The 23,307-nt window shown below is 42.8% G+C and overlaps 1 protein-coding gene across 2 annotated transcripts; it reads right to left on the reverse strand.

Annotated features, from left to right (window-relative positions):
• Positions 1-138: 138 nt before the first annotated feature.
• On the reverse strand, positions 139-21,562 carry LOC138619689 (tyrosine-protein kinase yes-like). Of its 2 annotated transcripts, none has more exons than XM_069696340.1 (12): positions 20,929-21,562; positions 11,189-11,495; positions 9,247-9,346; positions 8,601-8,699; positions 8,298-8,401; positions 7,167-7,316; positions 6,409-6,564; positions 5,779-5,958; positions 5,009-5,085; positions 4,581-4,734; positions 2,595-2,726; positions 139-1,747 (listed from the first exon to the last, which is right to left on the reverse strand). In XM_069696340.1, exons 2-12 carry the CDS (start codon positions 11,484-11,486, stop codon positions 1,539-1,541), a joined length of 1,659 nt encoding a protein of 552 aa, XP_069552441.1. In that variant the 5' UTR covers positions 11,487-11,495; positions 20,929-21,562; the 3' UTR covers positions 139-1,538. The 2 variants fall into 2 exon arrangements, with proteins under 2 accessions (XP_069552441.1, XP_069552440.1); XM_069696339.1 differs by lacking the exon at positions 20,929-21,562 and adding an exon at positions 13,018-13,890.
• Between the last annotated feature and the right edge of the window lie 1,745 nt (positions 21,563-23,307).

The raw sequence follows: 23,307 nt of genomic DNA on the forward strand, positions 1-23,307 counted from the left end.
TCACAGGTTTGACGATGTCACTTAAAGAGACTCATCTAATGTCTACAAAGAAGAACACAGGGTGTAAAATCACGTTTTTATTGTACAAATCCCCCCCCACCACCACCACCACCACCACTACCACTACCACCACCCCATAAGGTTCCTCCCACCACCTCCCTCCCAAATATATTTTGCAGTCTTGTCAGTTTTATGAATAATCATATAAAATGAGGATTTTTATAGTATACAATACAAAGCCCTTCTAAAGCTCTGTCGTCAAATGCATTTGTTTCCATTATAATACTGTCCTGATGGCTCCACACAGGGACTAAATGCAAAGAGAAACTTTCAAATCACTGCCATACAAAGAGTTTTTTTTTGTTTTTTGTTTTTTTGTTTTGTTGCAACGTCGCCTTGAATACACGAACACGAGAGTCCTTCAGCAGTCACATTTCAGAAGACAAAATGTTTGTGTCCAACTTATTTGGCAGCTCTGTTCACTTTAAAATTAGTCAGCAAAAATCCTCATTCGTGCTCGGCCGGCTGCCTGCAACAGCTTTACGTGTTAGTGTCATTCTGGATTGGCACGAAGCCACAAGTCCATCAGTTTCATCACTGGTGTTTTTTTTTTTGTTTTTTTTTGTCGACGAAGCAAATCAGTGACACATTATACAGACCGGTTTCATGTAAGCACGTCTCTGTAGTGATTACACTGAGATTATAATCAAGAGCTATGTCTTGTCTGGATGATGATGGACAGTAAAAAAAAAAAAAAGTCTTCAAATGAAGCTATAAAACAATGTCCATGAGATATGAATAAATTCATATAATAATAAACTCTTACAGGAACATGATATTGCAAAAAAAGAAAAAAAAAAGCGCACAGCCTTAATCGTGTCTCACAAATTGCACAGTGACTGAAATGTAAAGTTAAACTGTATGGGATCCGCTTTGAAATTATCACCGCCCAATGGACTGATAATAACCATCAACCCCCTGAGAACTTCCCCTTATCAGGAAAATATATTACTTTTCTTCATAATTCATAATTTTGAGACATAATTTCTTTTCTTTTTTTTACAGCACAAAGGCTTCAATTTGGAGGCAATTAAATCTGAGATTTCCACATTGAACCACATAAAAAGCCGACTGTTCTCAATGATATGTTTTTCTTTTGTGAGGCTTAATCACAGCTTATTTCACAGAAATATAATACTGTGTTAACGAGTAAGAATCTCATATGTCGTGTAATTAAAAGAAACGAATGCGTGCGTCTGTAAACTGCGGAACATTTCGTACATGGAGATTTAAAGCCACATTTAAAATCCAAAGTTCACACAGCTCAGACTTGTGTAGTACCATGAAAGAAAACCCCCCAAAATATGAAAATAGAATGATATGTGACTACACGCTGGAAGCAGAAACAAAAACAACAACAAAAAAAACGTAAGGAAAAGACGCAGTGAGTAGTGGTTTCGTGCGACGGACGTAGTCTCCAGTCGACTTTGAAGGAGCCTCCACCCGGGCGTAGGGACACGCAGCGGAGTCCGGTCTGGCTATAGGTTTTCTCCCGGCTGGTACTGAGGCTCCGTGGAGGTGAAGTAGTCCTCCAGGAAGGACTGCAGGTACTCGAAGGTGGGCCTCTCGTCCGGCTCCTTCTTCCAGCAGACATTCATCATCTCGTGCAGGGACTCGGGGCAGCCCTGGGGGCAGGGCATGCGGTAGCCTCGCTCCACCTGCTCCAGCACCTCCCGGTTCACCATACCTGAGGAGGACGAGAGGGCCGTTAGAGCTTTTTTTTATTTTTTTATATCATTTATGTCTTTTTTGTTTTCAAATACAAGAGATGGGAGCAAGAGTTGGAAACCGCAGGAGGCGGCGTGTGTTACAGAAAAGCCCACTGCGTCACTAAAATGTCGACTATCCTGAAGTTTGAACTAAATTTCCTTCCCGTTAAATATCAGACTGTGTGGTTTCAACTAAGGCAGGTTGCCAGCTCACAGGTTGTGGTTATTGTCCGTAGCAAATTAATCTTTTCATCTCACTCTCGTCAAAAATTCAAATTAGTGTATCTCCCCAAATGTTATATTATTCCTTTAATCAATTACCCAAATTATTTTCTGTCATTGAGTTAATCCATTAACCGTTTCAGCGCCACATCGGAGCTGAAGGTGGCGCACAGCTCCGCAGGCGCTGCTCCCCGGGGCGGTGTCAGTCTGGCAGATGGTTATAAACAAGAGTGGTGTTCAATCTCATGATCGTCCCCCCCACCAGATGGTCTCATCTAATGTGTGTGTGTGTGTGTGTGTGTGTGTGTGTGTGTGTGTGTGTGTGTGTGTGTGTGTGTGTGTGTGGATGTCAGCATTCCCCTTGCAGAGGCATAAACAACCAGCGCAGACAATGTCAGACAGCTTCACTTCATCCTGCGACATGAACGAGCCACCAGCCTGACAGACTGGAGGTTGATAACTCTGGCCGTGAATCTCCACCCACACCGTTACCACACTGCAGGTTTTATTTGTGTCAGGTGTGTGTATAAGACTGTGTGTGTGTGTGTGTGTGTGTGTGTGTGTGTGTGTGTGTGTGTGTGTTAGCGTTGACCCTTCACATACCCGGGTAGGGCACTCTGCCTTTGGTGACGAGCTCGGTGAGCAGGATGCCAAAGGACCAGACGTCTGACTTGATGGTGAAGCGACCGTACAGTGCAGCCTCCGGGGCCGTCCACTTAATGGGGAATTTGGCTCCTGTGTGTGAGGAAGAGGGAGAGGAAGAGGAGGGGACTGAGGTTTCCACTAGAGGGTATTTGGCTTCATTTCTGTTTTTGTTTTTCTCCCCCCCCTGCATAATCAGCAAGTGACCCATCATTTCTTTGGTAATGAGGTTCATAAATGCTCCTCAGAGGTTGTAATTGCTGCTCAGAAATAAGACTTTCGGCTCTCATATTTAAGGTTTACGGGACAAGAATGAGTATAAGGGACATTATTAAGGATCTCTTGTTTAAACGAGGCTGCTAGAGTGACACGAATGACATAATTATCTCATAGCAAAAGTTATTTGTCATCATTTTAAAGCAGTAGATCAGTAACGGAAAATACGAGAACATGACATGTCTATTTAAAGGGCCAGTTCACCAAAATTATAAAAACATACAGTTTCTGATTGAAAGATAAAATCGTCTGCCTCCATTTATCCATTCGCTACAATATGTTGCATTCATGTTAATGTGTGTTTAAAGACATTTAAATTGGTGGAAACATTTTTTGGGAAAAAAAAATAAAAATAAAAAAATTGTCTAATCAACCACAAATTTCACTGACCCCCTGCAGTACCTCCGCGGAACCCCTAGGGGTCGTGGACCCCCTGTTGAAGACCTCTGATGTCGATATTTTGGTATTCTATGCCAACATTTTTATTATCTGTCTCTCAGATTCTTCTCCCACCAATGAGATACCACAGACATCCAGATGTTCAGTTCGTACAGCAACACTGTAAACATTTTCACGAGTGGACCACAGGTGACACTACTGTGATGAATAGTGACTAAACCGACATATATACTCTACGTGTTGACAAGATTCACTTTTGATCATCGTTTTTTTTAATCATTAAATATCTACCTTTTATTGGCCTGACGGAAACTTTAATTAATTTGACAGCTCGTCTGTTCTTCTGTGAATTTACTTTAACAGAGCCACTAATCAGGTGAAGATTCTGATTTGTCCAAGATTTTTGATTTATGACCAAATCACGACTGACCCCCGTCAGACTCAGATCTGCCTCATGCTAACGAGCAATGCCAAGTTAAGATGGTAGTTATGGTAAACATTAAACCTGCTCCACACGAGCACGGTATCATCGTCATTGAGAGCAAAACGGATTAGCGCACTGCCGTCAGCATTTAGCTTCGTCACCGCTGTACCTTCGTACAGCCTCACAGAACCACGACCGTGGATGTCTTATTACCATACTGTTTGGTCGGCAGCTTGTTTGTAGCGTCTCGGGTGTTTTTCTTTCAGATCTGGATGTGTGCAACCTTCAAAAGCAAGCTGCTGCCTTCAACCTTCAGTGAAAGTGTGTTTAGTTTGTTCCATTGTCGTGCAGCTACGCACACACACACACACACGCACGCACGCACACACACACACACACACACACACACACACACACACACACACACACACACACACGAGTGCAAAAGCCCCTTTATATAAACTATAGTCTGCACGTGGGTAGAAACCAGTAAAGTGAGAAACTTATCATTAGTAATGTGGGTTTATTTGAGCAGCAGATAAGGCAGATTGATAAATTCTCCCAGCTTGTAAACAGCGCAACTAATCAGAGGGAGTGAAAGCATCTGGTTTCCACTATTAGTGTAATTCACCACGAGAGGAGACAACAGGGAGCCGTCTTCGCTGTGAGGACACTGCTCTAAACATTTCCACCCCGACACCTCATTCACCTGTGACTCACGCAGCCTGTGTGTGTGTGTGTGTGTGTGTGTGTGTGTGTGTGTGTGTGTGTGTGTGTGTGTGTGTGTGTGTGTGTGTGTGTGTGTGTGTGTGTGTGTGTGTGTGTGTGTGTGTGTGTGTGAGACCCACCTTGCCTCGCTGTGTACTCGTTGTCCTCTATCAACCTGGCCAGACCGAAGTCGGCGATCTTGCACGCCAGGTTCTCGCCCACGAGGATGTTGGCAGCTCGCAGGTCCCGGTGAATGTAGTTCATCCTCTCGATGAACGCCATGCCGTCGGCAATCTAGGAACAAAAAAAAAACAAAACATGACAGCACTTCACCGTCTCCCTAAATAAGTTTTATCTTCCCACACTCTGAACATCTGTCAGAAATTAAAAAAAAAAAAAAAAATTAAAAAAAAAAAAAAAGGCGATACAAAGTGAAAGAACAAAAGCAAAGTTTGAGAGAAGGAGGGACGTGTTTACCGGAGGCTTAAAATAGAGCTCTAAAGATAACAAATCACTGACACAAATTCTGCACTTATGAAATTAAAAAATATGGAGGTATTTGTCTCACCTTTGCAGCCATGTCCACCAGTAAAATCAGCTTCAAGAATTTGCCGTCACCTTCTTTGAGGAAGTCGAGCAAGCTTCCTATAAAGAGCCAGAAACGCAGGAAAGCCATGAAATACTGTAGGTGCATCGGATGTGAGTGAGCCGCATACTAATACGCCGCTTCAGCATGTGAAGTCTCGTATTAAACTGAATAATACATTAAGCTTTTTAATGCGAATGACAGTGACGGCTAATTCCTGTTTAACGTCTATCAGAGGTAGAAGTTATGGGGGAAAATGTTCCAACAGTTTCTCAGTGGATAAACAAACCGCAGGCGTTTAGACACACACTCAGGGGCATATGTCATAGAGTTAACATTTACACACTCTTAAATCTAATTACTCATAAATGCACGAATTTAAAAAAGATGGCATTGCAGCTGAAGCCAAGAAAAACACCCACAAAACTGCAGCAGTTTTAAATTATTCCAGCCAGTTTTAGGCTTCAGGGAACCACAAGGGACTTCCAAGGGCTTTCAATCTGTTCGGCATATTAATTAAAACCTCCATAAAATTTTAATTTTTTTTTTCCTTCGAGGAAGTGGCCAGTGAGTGGATGTGACATCACTAACGGGCCATGTGGTTCCTTTTGTGCCCGATGTTGTTCTTTTCTTTATAAATAGACCTCAACAGGAAGCAGCTGAGCACTGTTAATCTCCAGGGAGGAAAGCTTGAATAAAAATCCATGTAATTGCTAAGCAAACATGCCCCGGCTGCAGGTATGGACGCGTACCTTTGGCCATGTACTCCGTGACGATGTAGATGGGCTCCTCGGACACCACTGCGTACAGAGGCACCAGTTTGTCGTGCCGGAGCTTCTTCATGATCTGAGCCTCCTGGAGGAAGGCCTCGGGCGACATGGTCCCCGGCTTCAGCGTCTTTATGGCAACCTTAGTGGTGCCGTTCCACGTGCCTGCGGAGGCGAAGATAGGGAGAGAGAAAAAAAAGCCCGCGGGCCACGGGGGTAATCAGTGTTGTTAATGGGCCGGGAGCGAGACAATATCATTAATTAGGTCTTGTAATTGCTCAAACATGTGCCGTCATGCATGCACCTCTTGCAAAAATATCCCTCGGACGAGCGGATACGTATGCGAATACTAACAAACAGTGGGACAATCTCTGGAGATAACAAACAGAGGAAGCGACTGCAGGAAGTGGATAACCCCCTCAGTTTGGACAGAGATAGACTCGACAGATAGAGACGCACGGTGTCTGCATTTCCGACATAAACCTGGGCTTATTCTGTATTTCCCCATCTGGATGGTTCCAAAAACAATAAAAGACACCACTAGGCAGTTGTGTGCTCCTCCCCTCCCCCTACCCCCGACATGTTCCCCGTGCGTTTCGTCCGTCTCGTCCTTACCCATCCAGACCTCTCCAAAGCAACCTTGGCCCAGTTTGAGCTCCAGCTGCAGCGACTCCCGGGGAATCTCCCAGGCATCTTTAGCGAGCCCCTGAGTCTGAGGCTTGACTGTGGGGCAAACCGTGGTCAGCCTGTGGCAAAGTCCGTCCGCATGCTCTGTGACACACACACGCACACACACACACACACACACACACACACACACACACACACACACACACACATATACCAAGGGGGAGAGAGAGAGAGAGAGAGAGATCAAAATGCTTCATTACACCCAGAAGTGCCTACTCACACACACACACTTGCGTCTCTGAAGCAGCGGCATGCAGTTTTAAAGCCGGCGTGTTTCATGCATCGGCTCACTCCATTTGATGTCGATGAATTTAGAGGCTCTTCTACTAACTGATAAAATATAAAAGGAGATGAAGTGGCTTTTTAACACACCAAAACCCCTTCTCTGGAGTCAAACTGAAATTAAGTGGGATCACGGAGACTTAACCTCAGACCTCTCTCACAGGCTGGAGACGGGGTGGGAGGCAGGGAATCATAACCGCACCATCAATTGTTATTAAAATTAAAAGGCCATTCATCTCCCTTGGTAACAGCGAGGCAGCACAGCAAACCGCATGGCAGAGAGCAGCCGGTGTGACTAAGAGTCATTTTCGGGATAATTCCTCGAGGTGTGATGAAAGGCTGCCATGAATAATGGACGAGGCGAGACAGAGAAGGAGAGCAAGCGCGAAAAGGAAATATACCTGTATAGTGTTTGACGAGTTTCTGTAAGGTGTCGAACTGCGCTCGCGTCGTGATGTAGTATCCCCCGTTGTCGAGCTTGCGGATCTTGTAGTGTTTCACGTTGTCTCCTTTGGTTTCGTCCCAGTCTCGTATGGAGAGAGAAAAAGCACCTGGAGGGGACACGGGAAATGTTTCTTCATCCCTCGAAACACAAATGTCTGTGATTTGACTGAAACGGGGTTTTAGAGTTGCAAAGTGGGATGAGACGCTGGTTTTCTGAGCATTTTTTTTTTTTTTTTTTTTTTTTACCACTTTAAATTCCCTGTTGTCTTTGTCCTCTGTTTCCCCGCCTTTGTGTCTGAGAAGTTCTGTTTCTTCCATCAAGTTATAGCGGTGAACAGCTTTTAGTCATCCGACAAGACACAACAAGCTGACGGTCGAGGTCAGGCAAAATCAGAGCGCTGTACTCATGCCGGCTTTATGTGACACTAATATTGTCTTTTTTGTTGTTGTTGTCTTTCCTTATTGTGAGTTATTATTTAGTGAGTTCTTTTGTACACCCTTTTTGTATAGACAGGCTAGTGGCAAGGCTGTTTAGATGTCAGTGTTGGTGAAAAACATGTTGAAATATTGCAACAACTGGATGGATTGGCTTGAAATTTGGAGGAATTGTAGCTTCTTGTAACTGTGAAGTCTGAAGTTCTGCGTTCCCAATCAAAGTTTATTCTTCCTACAACTTCCTGTTTGAAAATGTACTAAGTTAGCATTCATTCTACTCTAAATACAACACTCATGACCCTCAGATGAGGGAACTACAAAGAAGTCAGTCAGACGAGCCAATCAGAGCGTTGTTTTTCAATTAACTAAAAAATAATATTGATGCAAAATTCATCAACATTGACCCAGAATCTGAAAGAGATTTAACCGGTGAATCAGTTTATTTTTATTTTTATTTTTAGCGCCACATTAGCTGTGTAAGAAACACTATTTTTTGGGATCGGAGGAAGTAGCAGTGGACTTCTTTACTTAATTTTTCACACAGATTTTAGTTTTTCAATCAAAGAAATCTGACAACAGTTGATCATCTTTTGTATTGATTAAATCGGGATTGTTTGAGGCTAACATTATCAGTGCAGAAGATGACTCTTCACCTTTCGTAGTTTCACTTTCTCGCACCAGAAAAGTTCCTCGATGGTTCCCTGGATTCAGCAGCAACCTTTCAGCATCTTTGCGTCCCATTTTGCCAAAGTACCACCTGTGAGGACAGAGACAGAATAAGAATTTAAAAGCCTGTGAAACTCACATGATGAAGCTTCTTTAGGACTGAGAAGCTGTTAATGTTGGACTGTGTGCTTTGAGCCACGTGAGGTGGGATCATGCTTCTGTCATTAGTCTCCTGGTCCTCTGCCGTAGGCCGAGTAATGACGTTATAAAAGGCAGCAACAAGGTCTTACTCTTCAGCCTGGATGGAGTCAGCAGGGGCCACATAGTTGCTCGGGATGTAGCCTTTCTTCCCCGTGTTGATGGAGCGAGCCTCCCACCAGTCTCCTTCTCTGCAGGAGGACAATGACAAAGGAGAGATGAGACGAACGACTCGCTCATTTGACAGTCAGCCAATGACTCATGCTCATATATCGCCGTGTGATTGATACCAGGGATGAAAGACGGTTAATAGTGGTTGATAATTTAAGGATCACTTCATCTGCAGTATGGCTAGTGTTTATGTGCCTCTAAATCTTATTTGTTCTGCAAGACCTCCCGATTTGATTCAAAAACGGTCTTTAAAATGAGTTTAAGACTAAATCCCACTTTCAAAGGGAATGAATGAGACTAATCTCCTTTACATTACAATGATATAACCTCGGGCGACATCTCTTACCAAAGCAAAAAAATAATAATAATCCACAGTGCTGTGTGCAGAAAGCCGCCGGCCCAAGAAACAAGAAGCAATTTAATTCATTTAGGGAAGCAGACCCTCACGGAGCAGCTGCAGCCGGGCGTCACTGAGCGAGTGAAGGGCGTCTCGTACTCGCCTTTTTAAAGAAGCCTTTTCTAATAAATGTCTCATAAACAGAGAGAGAGAGAGAGAGAGATTCTTACGTGTTGTTGATGATCTGGAAGCGATCTCCCTTTTTAAACGTCAGATCATCTGAAGTTCTGGCTTCATAGTCGTACAAGGCCACAAAGAATGTAACACCGCCTTAAAAAAAAAACAAGAGGATAACAACAGACAAACAAATGAGTAATAGACTGGTGAGTTTGTGAATTCTGCAGACAGCGGTGCAGGTGGAGGACATCATGTTGCTGCAGAGGGACTGTGTTAGGAATTGGTAGGTTTGTTTATATGTGCGAGTGTGTAGAGGCCAGTTTAAGTAGATAAATCTGTCGCGCCGAGGTCTGGTATCGATTTTCTTTGCTTGTAATTTTATTGTGTAAACACGTCGCCTGCATGGAAATATGAACATTCATACACATGCCAAAGAAGACTCAGTAAATCAAACCAGTTTTTAGTTGGATAGCCTTTCTAACCGTCGTGATCGAGATTAAATATACACCTAAGTATTAAACAACACCTACACGAGATTAAAAGCCACAGTTCGGTCATTCATTGTGTAAATCAGCTTCATCTTCCCGTCCCGTTGCCAACATCCTGGAAGACGCGGTGCCTGCTGCGCAGCCACACTCCCAGACAGATGATGTTCATATACCCACCACTGACAACAATGCTGTCAACAGTAATCCCATTATCACCTGCAGAAAAGCAAATATCACGGCAGCGCCACCTTCATCCCCCTCTGAGAGCAGATAATCCAACACGGAGGAGGATTACAACCTTAAATCCCACCTAAACAGGAGAGTTCAATCTTTGCCCGCAGGATCGCAGCCGATAGCAGGACCCGTGTTAACGCTCACAACTTAGCAACGACGTGCATTAAGGGGTGACTGACAAGCCAGATCAGCGTAATGACCGAGTTAAGCTTGATTGTGAGTACGTTTGCATGTTTTATTCCATTTACAGTTTACTGCAAAACAAATCTGTTTAACATCCCACTCTTGACATTTAAATAAAATTCAGGGTTTTACATTATAAAGAAAAAAATATTTCAACAAAGCAGTGCCTCGAGATGAATGCTAACGTCAGCATGCTGACATGCTTAAAAGGGACAATACTAGATATAAGGTTGACAATGCTAACATTTGCAGATGATGTGTACCAAATTTTGCGACACCTTTCCCTCAAAAAATAAATAAAATTCAAACCTCCTGGTGGTGGTAGGTTAAGATCAATGGGACGTCAAAGTCTGTAAGACTCGCACGCTGTACAACAATATGTGGCAATCCAGCCAATAGTTGTTGAGTCAGTTTAGACCACAGTGATGAACCGATAAACAGCTGGTTAACGCCGACCAGTAAAAAAAAACCCAATGAATTACCAACATCAGGTCTTTGCAAAATGATTTCAATCTTGTAAAAAAACAACAACTAAGAAATGTCTGTCTGGAAAATTAAAAGAAATACATTCAAAAATTGTAAAACCCTGCTTTACTGTTTGAAAACACAGTTAGCAGCAAAGCTAATGGGGTGAAACATACAATTACAATTACACATGGTGCTTTAATAAAATCCCTTTAATCCAGTGTGTCGGGTTTAGTGGAATCTGTAAGTGAGGTTGCAGATAACAATCAACTCAATATCCAACCCGTCACCTCCCTATCCAAGCATTGAAGAGGATTTAGTGGTGCCAGTGTTTGATTTGTCCCTCCTGGGCTGCTGTAAAAACATGGCCAACTCCGTAAAAGAGGACCTGCTCCCAGTGTAGATATAAACTGCTCATTCTGATGCAATAATACACAACAATTCTTAGATTCAGGTGATTGTTCACCATTAAAAACGTAATGATACATATTTTATTCCAATTCTGCCAATAAATCCCCTTAAATCCTTCACGCTGATCCTTTAAGTTGGACATTAAGAGGACAGTGGTCTCGTTTTGCAATGAGGACCATTATCAGTGGAGTGATGACGACACAGTGAAACTCACTTGAAACCGCACCAGAGAACGAGTTGGACACTGGACCCGAGAAGGAGGAGGACATTCCTCCAAAGGGGGTCATGGCAGCCGAGGAGCCCCCGAAAGGCGTGAGGGTGTGGTTGAAGTTGACGACCCCGGAGCCGGATGAAGACGAGGCAGCTTGACTCTGCTGCAGCTGGGTGGGATCTGGCCCGTAGTGGCCTACGTGAGGCGTGGTGGCGACGGCATTAACGTCTGACGCCGGGGAATTATCTGTCTGATACTTCATGGTCGGGCCTTTGTCCTCTTTGCTCTTAATGCAGCCCATTGTCTTACCCTGCCGGGACAGACACGAGAAGAAGAAGTCAGTTTAATTCAAACAGACGGGACAGCATTCAATGAAAGGCTAAAAGAGAGGTGCGGAATTAATGATTGCAACGTAAAGCCCGTAGGCGACGCGTGTCGATGTAATGACCTGATATTATCATGTGAATCACTTTGTTGTTGTTGTTACAACCACTAAGACTATAAGCCATGGGGTAACAGGGACATATGGGTAAATACAAAATCCGCTATCAGTCAATCATGACTCAAACAGGTCCACGTACATTAAATGGTGCCTGAATGGCCTTATGTATATTAAGTGCAAAACGGAGGGACGAATACGTGGCTGTTGTTCCCATTGTTGTGATCCATTAGATTAAGTTTTTGTTCCATAAAAATATTTCTTAATATTCACAAACACATGACACATTACATGCTGCCCAAAGAAAATAAGTCACTCTCTCTAGTAACAACATTTAAAACAGACCCTTATAAAATATTTCAGCCCATGGATGACTATTAAATGGGTCTACTGGGAAACAAGCCCAAGGGGCCCAAGTGGTCATGGGGCATGTAGTGCTGAGCATCTGTATGAAGAAACAGTAAATGCTACTGTTTGAAAAGTCAATCAAATGACCACAGATATACACAAAAGACTCTAAACAGCTACAAAGACATAACCAATGACCACAAAGAGACACAAAATGAGCAGGAAAACTGCAGGAAATATTAAATAAGATACGCGAAAAGACCAAGACACATGAAATGACCAAAAAGAGACACAACATGAATACAACAAGACACGAACTAACCACAAAGACACACAAAACAACCACAGAGACGCAGAAATGGCTATGTGACATAAAATAGACCACAAAAAGACTAACATGTATGAAGAGATACAAAAAGGGACACGAGTAGATCAAGGCACAAAACGTCTGCAAACAGACATACAATGACAACAAAGAAATATAGAGCAACGATAAAGAGACACAAAATGACTACAAAACAACAATTACAAAGATATCGACAACTACGAACAGATGCAGAAAACCACAAAAACAATCACATAAACACTACAAACAGATACAAAATGGTGACGACCAGAAAAAATATGGCTGCGAGAAATTTACTCGAAACCTCTGTGAAGAGATACAAAACAAGAGAAATAATGATCAAGACACGTGAAAGGACCACAACAGACACAACACAGCTATAAAGTCACACAAAATGACCACAAAGAGAAGTAGAATAACCACAAATAGACATAAACAAACCCAAAATCAAAACGAAGAGATCCAAAACGACTCCAAACTAACCTAAAAGACACACGGAAAAACAACCGCAGAGACACAAAATGGCTACAAAGGGATGCAAAATGACCACAAAAACTACAAGCGATAGAAAACAAGCGACACAAATAAGACATGAAGTCAAACACAATGCCCACAAAGAGACGTAGAATAACAACAAATAGACATAAACAACCAAAAATAAATAAATAATCAATACAAAGATACAAAACAACTACAAACAGAGCTCTCCAACTCCGAGCTGTTCATTTTGTGTCTCTTTCAGTCGAGGAGTCTCGCTCCTCTGCTGGAGGACGTCTGTGCTCGGGGATCCATCGTTTCACAATCTGTCCGTGCCTCAGCCCGACCGCGCTGGAAGATTTAAAACATCGATGTGTGTGTCCATCTGCGTGGTTGCCATTCCTCTTTCTAACATAATTTGGACGGAGCCACACCGAGGCATTCCTCCGCGAGGTGAAGGCCCGGAAAATGTGGAGACGATCAGACACGCTCGTAAAGATGTCTGAGCGCGGGGGGGGGGGAGATCAGAGCACTTTCGTTCGCCAAGAACAACGACTGCACGAGGAGATGGAATCCGTTTAGCTGGCGCTGACACGATACGATACGGTCAGACAGGAGAGCACAAGAGGTGAAATGGGAGAGTTTTTCATGAGGAGCGGAGATGGTTCAGCGTGACAAGACGAACCGGTGCTACCGGGCGGCACGGAGGCACAGGTGGTGGCAGGAGTGACGAGGACGGCGGTTCACTGAATTACAGCCGTCAGTTAAAGAGAGGATCTGGTGTGGTAATACATCTTTCTCTGATTTTTGGAGCAGTGGCCTTGATGCGCGGAGGCGGGAGGGATTTTTTTTTTTCTCTCCCTCATCCTAGAGGGGAGTTGCGCGATCAAGAGTTCATCGAGTTCTCCAGCTGAGCTGCCAGAGAAATCAACAAAAAAAACGGGGACAAACCGCAGAAACCTTCCAAAGATCCAGAACACTTTGCTCAAATAAAACTCGGCAACCGGTGAAACGCCGGGCTTCAACTTGCGTCGAGCGCCGGTCGTCTTTTTATGGGCGGTCAGTCGCCGGAGACGTTTCAAAATGAAAACGATTTCTTAAAAAAAAAAAAGAAAATGGCTGCAAGTAAATACGCCGATAAATCTGATCTCAGATGTTAGATGTGCGGCCAACGTGCCGAGAATGTTTTGGCACGGAAAAAGCCCTTTCTGTTTTTCGAGCCAACCTTTCCTTTAACCTCGAGTGTCATGGAAAGCAGAGGCGGCTCGGTCGACTACGGTGGGCTTGTATTTCATTATTATCGGACAGACGAGAGCGCGGTGCGTCGGGTCAGCAGTGAAGTTACCACGCTGTAAAACACTGGCCGCTGTCCCGGGGGGAGTGAAAAAGATTTTTCCCCTTTCAAAAATCAGACATCAGCCGTTTCACTGAAGTGACGTCACTTTTCCAGCATTATCATAACTGCACCAACACTGAGCCAAAACTAGGACGCCTTTAAAGGAGATTTCATAATAAACCTTTCTTTCTACTTTACTGTGTGTTTTCATGCAATGCACAGAGGCTGCTTTATAATCCTGTGCAGTATTTTGTCCTGATCAGAGTTGGTGTTGAAGCAGTGAGACGGTGAATTATTTGTTTGTTACATAATTGCTGTTTTCAAAATCAATATTTTGGGGAGTCCTGCTTTTGTTAGTTGTTATCGATCCTGTCGCTGTCATTCCTCTCGTCTCCCGTCAATTCTACCAAAGGCATCAAAATACCGCGTGAAAAATAGTGCAAAGAAAATCAATACGTTTAGTCATGCAACTCTTTTTGAACAAACACCGCTGAGGTTGTTTCGCGCAACAGCAGAAGGCGACGTCGGCCTGACGGTTGCTGCACAGTTTGCTTTGAAATCTGCTCGCGTCGGTAGAGTTTATTGACTCTGTTGACTTCTCCTGTGTGCCGCGTTTCACCGGATCACGGTTTGAGTTTGTCCATTGTTCGACTAAACTCCCGCAGATTCCGTGTTTAAACGGCCGGTTTGGAAACGTCAGCACGCTCACACGCTAAAATACCAGCACGATAGCTCGACGTTAGCGTTCAGCTCAAATCACAGCTGTTCCTAAAACTTCACCGAGCTTCCAGGATTTTGCAGCATCCTGAAGGGAAAAAAAAACAAAAAAACAAAACACATTTCATATAGAAAGCCATCGACTTTCATGCACATAGAACACGATATCTAAATCTCACAGTTCCCTCTCCGGGTGAAGCACTGCAGGGCCAAATAAAACCTGCGATAATATTTCTATCTGCGGCTGTGTGGGCACAAAGAACAGGATTTAGATTGAGTGTATGCAGAAACAGAGAGAGACAGCAGGTTGGGTGGGTGGGTGGGTGGGTGGGTGGGTGGGATTGGGAGCGGGAGCACCGTGCCAGCTCCACCAGCTTGAACTACCAGGAGGATTAAGAGGATGGCGGATTTACCCTAAGAGGATAATAACAGACAAAAAAAAAAAAAAAAAAAAGAGAGAGAGAGAGAGAGAGTGACCACCAGGGCCTGTAGCTAACGCAGTGACGACCCCTGACTCTACTGTCAGTTTGACCTGCAGCAACCTTCAACATTTGTTGTGTTCGTGTGCATTTCAATGAGCTCTCAGCTGCAGAGGCTCTTAAGGACTCGTCGCTGCGATTCATACGATGCAGACCGACTTGGGAGTCTCTATTAATCAGCTGGATCAGGCAGCCATCACATAAATGACTCCACGCGGGCTCCGTCCACCCTTGGAACGCAGTTTGCAGCGTCACATTGACCCCGATTGAGGTGGAAAATCATGCAATGTGTCTTGGGTGTCATTTTAAAGCCATAAAGGGAAAATAGTCATAGTGACAGGTGTCGAAAACAAAAAGAAGAAAGAAAGACATCACCTTGGTGTATAAATGAGTCAAAAACTCTGCAGCCAGATTTTTACTGTAACAGATCTTAAATATCTAAAAATGTCCCACTGACTTTTACTTTCATGTCTGCTCACTGAACAATAGAGCCACGAAACCACAAGGAAAATCTGGCTTGCTGCTAATTATAGAAACGTATTCTAATTGCAGACAACATCCCGCTGGCCCCGGGATGATAACATGACCCACTACGACGATCGCATGCAAACACGAGAAGACTCCCGGTCGCACCGTGAAGAAACAATGAGAGAGGAAGGTTAAGAGTTTGCGCGAGGAAGCTTCCAACACAGAGACGGCGTATATACAGAGGATCCTTCGCTATCTGATTGGAAAGGCGTGTCTCTATTGTTTTAGCTCTGCTCTGTTCTGCCGGGGAGAGACAGAAGACGAATGAGTTGAAGGAAGCTTGACATTTCACTCAGCCTGAACCAAAGCTCTGTAAATTGGTAGAGACTGTTGGAAATGCTACACCGAGGGGCAGATATCCCTCCGTCTGAAGTCAAAATCAGTGTGTGTTACCTTAACCGGTAAATATTAGACTTATTCAATGCTACTAGGAGTCTTTTTTTTTTTTTTTTTTTTTTTTTTTAAAGTGTGAACTGCAGAGAGGTGAAAAATATTTGAAAGCAAGGGCGCACACACACACACACACACAAATTATTCTGTCCCTGCTGAGATTCCTGCTGGTTCTGCAATGACAATGTCTCTTTTCGGAGCCACGGACTCGACAATATCTTTGTTTAATGTTCCTGCGAGGTCAGACTGCTCGGTGAGCCGGTGTAGAGCTCACAGCTGATAGGGATTCAGTGTGTTGCTCAAGGACACTTCCAACACGGCAGATGCTTGCTGAAAAACCCGCCTCTGAGAAAGCTCCTCTGATGTTTTGCACAATCTGCTTGCATTGTCGAGTATTTAGGAAATACATAACAAACTGAATGTTTTTGTGGACATCCGAGCCGGCCCCAGATGTTTCCCCGGGGGACCGGATCCTCCCATGACTAACTGATGGCCACGGAGGTTTAAAAGGTTGTCACCTTTAACCTTTTGTCTTTAGCGTTTTTATCTATTTTAGAGGCACGCTTGTCGCTGAGACACAGCACCCATGTGATCTTTATTTGTTTATTTATGTGGTCTCACAAAATCCTGATTTCAGCCGATGCACCTAAATGAAGTGTTTAACAGGAGACTTGTGCAAATTAAACCGCGGACGCGGTGCGGTGAATCAACAGAAGAAAAAAAAAAAAAGCATTTACTGTTCAAACCGTCTCTCTGCGCTCTAAAATCATTATTTACATATTTTTGTGCTACAGTGATAATTCAGACCTGCACGCTTCTTATCAGCCACCTCCCCTCGCGCTCCTTCCTCCTCTCCGACCACGGAGTGATAATTCCACACAGGCTCCGCAAAATGCTGATAAGACGGAGGAGAGCTCAGTTTCTTTTTCTTTTTTTTTCTCTCCCTCACTCTCATAATGCTGTAGAAGTTTGCGGTGGTCATGGTTCAGAATTTTAAAGAAGGCTGCGGAGACGAGGTTTAGTTGAGTAAGCTGAAAGTGCAGGATTATTTGGAGGGTGGTGTTATCTGCGTTTTACAGTCCTGCTGGTCACAAACTAGCACATAAGTTTCATTATTATTGTTAGTAATGTCCAGATTTGGTGATTTTTTTTTTTTTTTAACGTTCTTTGGTTTTGTATCATTTTAAATTGTCACGTTTGGCTTTCATACTGTCAGACGGACTAAAGAAGTTTTTTTTGAAGGATGCTTTGATTTTTAATATTGATAAAGACTCGGTATAGTGAACGATAAAATATGGCACACCCTTAATTACATGAACGCCTTTAGGATGTCAAATGAACCTAAAGTAATGTGAATTAGCTGATTTTCATAACTTAAAATCGGACTCAATAAGTCAATTCAATTTAAATTTTTTTGAATTTTGATGGTTGACTGGATTTCCAGTTCATTAAAGTTAGTTAATTCTTCCTGAGAGAGATAAAAAAAAAATAAAAAAAAATGTCTGCACCAGTTTTCATGGCGGTCCATCCCACTCTGTTGAGACATTTCACTTAATATGGCAAAATATTTAACAAATCCACACAACAGTTTTTCAAATACATCAATCCAGGACAGACTGATCGCCCACGCTGTTACCCTCCGAGCCAACTGCTAACGTGGCTAAAAACAAAAACGTGACATTAAATTACAGTTCCTCAAAAGTCAGGATTTACTGCTTTTTTTGGTTGTTTTTTTTAAAAAGGCAAACTTTTAGATGTTTTTAGACTGTCACAAGCATTAGCGAAACACATTAATTGGCAGTTAGTAATCATTAGGCGCCCTAACTTCATATTTTCAGAGTTGAAATGACAAATCTATGTAGAAGTGAGAAGGTGTAATGCTGATACTGAATACGAAGACGCGATGGTGAAGAATACATGCGTATATCTCATTCAGATTTTGAATCTGACTGAAGATCAAATTCTTACATCTTAATTCTGCACATCATGCATTATAAATGCACTCGAGCCGGATTCTTAAATATACAGCTGGAGTCTCAGTAGTTCAAACAGGCTCGGCTCCTCTGAGGTTTAGATTCGACTGTAGGCAGCCGAGCCGAAGGAGTTCCTCCGTTCGTCAGCCGGCGGTCTGACTGAAACGCTGCCCAGCGTCTCGCTGGACAGCTGCTAGCGGCTGACGCTGTGGCTGCAGACGGGGAGGGTCTGTGGGGCTTTGCTGGGCTTCAGATCTTCGACAGATGCTGCCAGCCACCGTCCGCCACATTCCTCCGACAGCAAACGGTTAAAACTGGGTGTGGAGAAATGTGTCGTGTGACGGCGAGGATGTGGAGCCTCGAGAGAAACATCAATACGTGGTTCACGATGAGATTTGCACTGTGCCGGGTGGAGAGTTCTGCTGCAGGCTTGCTCACTGTGCATGAGATGGATTTGATTGATCTTTCTTGGAACTGAACGCAGAGTGTTCGACTGTTTTACTTTGAAAAGCAGCAGCCCAATCTCTCTCTCTCTCTCTCTCTCTCTCGTACTTCAGACCCAAGAAAAAAATAGCTCTTGAATATTTGCGTTTGTATCATCACTGATTTCCCTTCAACCTAACTCTCAACTTGACCGGTGTGTAAAACACCAGAGCTCTCCGAACAGCTCGCGGTTGAGCTCGTGTCAGTTATTTTGCTTGCCGGAGAACAGACATCACACACTTTCCCGAATAACGGGTCTCTCGGGAACACCTGAACGAGGAGGTGCGAGCTATTTTGGGAATCGCAGCGTGCCTTCGGTCGTCCATTTGTCTGAACACACAACAGAGCCGAGTGTTTGAAGTGTCACCGTCTAGTGAAGTGATTGTGAAACCTCATGTGATAGCCTGGATTAGACTCTTCTCTGGCAAAACCTGGACAAAAACACAGCTGCAGTTTTCGTGTGGAGTTTGGTCACAAAGAAACTCGGGGCAACTAGCCTCTACAATAAAATACATGATGGCGAGTTTCATTGAAACACAAGACGATCACCTTCAGATGTTTGCTATTAAAACGTTGTGCTTTTCAGTGTTAGTTTCACACATGATGAGCACCGGTCTGCTGGAGAAAGCAGATCCCCGAGTAAATGTAGGATTGATTTGTTTTATTTGAAAGAGATTGTTTAGAGGGACGCACTGATCCAAGACAGCGGCAAATTACCTTTAGGCGGCCATCAAATCCACATCAAATTCAGGTTGTTTGTTGATGTAATTTTAAAATTGGGTGTTTCTGAAATCTGTTAGCTTCACGTAATCCCTGGTATTATGTTACACTGCATACAAATGGTTTAAATGAGTTCCTCGCAGCGATGTATAATCAGTTTAAAGGAGCACTCGGATCAGATATCCTGAGTCGAGTTATCAGGAAGTAAAAAGCTGGATCGATGACTCCTCGTTTGTTGAGCCATAATATCCTGAGCTGAGCTGGAATAAAACCCCTCCAAACTCGGACTTTTATGATAATTATCAATTGAACTGCACCAAAAAAAAAGTTTAAAAATGACACAATAACCTGAAGCACTCGTGTTCAGAACCAAAAAAAAAAAAAAAAAAAAGGTCCATTTAATCCAAAGTAGGACCAAGACAAGAAGCAGAAACCTGAAACCAAGGTTGAAATCTGTAACCTTGTGTTGGTAAGAGATATTCACAGCAAACTTGTAGGGGTGGAAGAACACATGCCAAAGTCCTATAGGTCAACAAAATCACTGCTGATTCATATTTACATTGGAAATAGTGGCATTCCCCTTTAACTCCCTTCACTCCTAATTCAACGGCCGTCCTCAGAAACCAGCTGTGATTCAGTTAGTTTACTTTGAGCAGGCTTCATTAAAAAAAAACAAAAAAAAACAAAAAAAACATTGAAAGTAAAGAGGACGATTCCCAGAACCTGCCCTCACAGTGCAAACGGGAAAAGTCGGACGAGAAGAATGAATAAAGCAGCAGCTCAAACCCTGACTCAGCTGTGTAATCAGTGACTTTAAATTAACTGGCAGCATCACCAAAACCTCCTCCTCTTCCTCTTCTTCATCCTCCTCCTCCTCCTCTCCTCTCTCCGTTTTATCGTAACCCCATTCTGATCTCACAATGATCTGAATCAGCATGACTCAAAGATGGAGTTAGATGTATGAAATGGTGAGGTGGCGCTTTTGTCTCATGCATGAGTCCTTTTTGGATTTAACTTTTAAACAAAATAATTATGACAAGAGGCCAAAATAGATGAAACCTGAGAACATATTTGAAAAGGAGTTTATAAAAATGACAAATGAACCTTTCTTCTATATTTATAGTCCTTTAAAAACAAGTTAAGCCTCATGTTTATGGTAAATAAACCTTATTATGATAATTCAATTGCAGTAATGTTATCATACTACGTTTTTCCTGCTTGAAAGTGTCTATCTGCAATCTGATATGGTTACTAATATCCCTGCGGGACTTTAAGCACACGCTGTCCGATATTCTTATCGACGCATAAATGATTAAATGATTCCCAGATAGCTTCTGGTTTGCAGGTAAAACTGTCAGTAAGCAGGTATCTGTTGGTATTCTTGTAGGACAGCTTTATTTCTTTGTTGATGACAGGTCAGACAGGCGAGCAGCTGCTTTTCGGCCCATCTTTATCTGATCCTGCTGCTCTCACAAAGACCACTTTCGTTTTTCTTTTTTCTATTTACCTTCACAAATCCGCGTCCTTCTCGGGTGGTTTCCTCCTCGTTTCCCCCCTCCCACCCCTCTTTCAACCTCCTTCCTTCTCCTTGAATCAGATCCGGAATGAAAAATAATATTCTATACGTTATTCCAACCGGGAACGAGCCGCCTTCATCCTCACTTCATACATCCAGCAGAGCAATTGCGTCTGAAGTTAAATCAAAGCAGCTTCAAGTGTTGCAGTCTTGGAGGATGGCGGAGCCGCTGGAGGAGACCGTCATTGTAGCCGGAGCTCAGAGGTCAGAGAGGAGGAAACCTGCAGCTGCATGACAGTGGCTGGACGGGAAAAAAAAGAAAAAAGTCGGATCCCCTGAAGTATCCCAGCGCTTTTGTAGCTCCTACTTCCTACTACTAAACTTCCCTCAACCCCCACACAACATGGCGGACCCAGCCTGCGGGACTGGGAGCCTCACAGCTGGAGATACCGACGCAGATCCGTCCGGTTCGGCGGGTCTGAGGTGAACCGGGGCAGCAGGAGACGATCGCTGAGGCAGAGCCGGGGAGGACAGGCCTCGTGATAGTGGTGAAAAAAAGAGACAATGACCGGGGAGGAGAAGAGGAGCAGCCCGGCCAGTGGAGGATGGGTTCACGCACAAAAAGGAGGACTCAATCTGTACCGTTTTCAGGCTCAAATGCAGGTCTGTGACGCCCCCTGCTGGTTGTACAGCTCTCATTGCAGCTCAATTAATAATAATAATAATAATAATAATAATAATAGTAATAATAATGACGAGGAGGCACATTTCATAGCTATATAAAATTCAGCCCAGGGAACAACAATAATAATAATAAGGTTTTTGATATAGGCTATAAGCACCATTCATATATAAAAAAGAAACTCAAGAAAAACATCAAATCAATCAATCAAAAAACAAGTTATCAGTGATTAAAAAAACCAATATTGGCATAAAACATAAGAAAGTGTCAATTAAAACAGTATGACTGCCATCAGAGTGCAGCTGCGTTTTCACAGAGATACATTTGACATATTATTGGATTCAATTTAGACACATCACTCACTACCAGAAGCTATAATTATCAGTTCAAGGTCTTGTCTTTTTTCTTATTTTTTTTCGGTCGTTACACATAACTCTTTGTGTTTTTGTTTTGTTTTTTTTTTATAGATATCCATGCATAGGGCCACAGTATTTCCTTTATAGTGATTTATTACTATCTTAACATATGATTTCAGAGCTTTAAAACCTCTCATTGTTTTGGCATCTTGAAGAACAGTGTGCATTTATTTATCTATTGGGTTTATTTGATGACCTGGGCAGTGTAAGATCATCCTTTTAGGGATAAACCAAGTTGTATTCAGTTGAGCTGAGCCCTGATTATTTATATATCTTCATATCTTGTTGTTTCGATCTCATCCTGCAGTGCAGTGTTTAGTAGGTTTTGGGTCGATCCTTTCGCTACAGTGACCTTTTTTTTTTTCTTCTTTGAATTGATGCATCATTATATCTAATATAAATATTCTATTTCTATTCTATTTAAGGCGTCGACATGAAAAAATAAAAATCTCCGGAGGAGCGTTGTCAGACATGAACGCTTGGGCTTCTGTGCTGTAAATTCTGAGAGTAAATCCTACCTTATAAAGAGTGGGTGTGTTGGACTTGAGCTTTTACCACGTGGACAGTCTAATGACAGACTATACACTTGCATTGTGGGAAATGTGGGATCCAGTATGGCTTGAGCCTGAGTTACAGATTACAGTTTAAACAGTTTCTGATGTACAAAGACAGATGATCTGTTGATGTTTATACTGTATGAACCTAAATTAAGAACTTTATTGTTTGATGAAAAACTTCTCCAGCATGAAGTCTGTAAAGATCTCTGTTCGGACAGTTACACTCAACTTTACAGAAACAAGCAAGTTTGCTCCGTGAAGGGAAAACATACTGTTTGTAATGCAGTTTAAGAGAAACTGGAGACCATATTTCATGTTTTATTTCACACAATAATTTACAAATGACATAATTTAGTAAAATGTTGTTAAATTCTGATGAGTTTTTCTGGGTAACTGATTAAAATGTAAGATTCATTCTTGTAAAAGTCTGTCTTATGTGACTTCTTGATTTTATGGAAGTTCAATATGACTTCACTAAGAACCCTTCTGAGAAGAGTTATGAGCAATAAAACAAGAGTTTGTAAAACTTCTTAAAAAGTCATAATTATACGACACAGATTAAAGTTGACTTTGTTTAAGTGTTCTTAAAGGATTTCAAGTTCTCCAGCAGAACTTCTTGCCTGATGGGCATCAATATAACGCAACAAAAATAGTTGTATTCTGTTGTAAAAACTTTACTGACAGGGCAAAGTGCGCATTTTCAGAAACTATCTTT

The sequence above is a fragment of the Brachyistius frenatus genome, unplaced genomic scaffold, assembly GCF_029030835.1.
Source record: "Brachyistius frenatus isolate BFR_SWC_R1_liver_20210118 unplaced genomic scaffold, ASM2903083v1 Contig_21, whole genome shotgun sequence".
Classification (NCBI taxonomy): domain Eukaryota; kingdom Metazoa; phylum Chordata; class Actinopteri; family Embiotocidae; genus Brachyistius; species Brachyistius frenatus.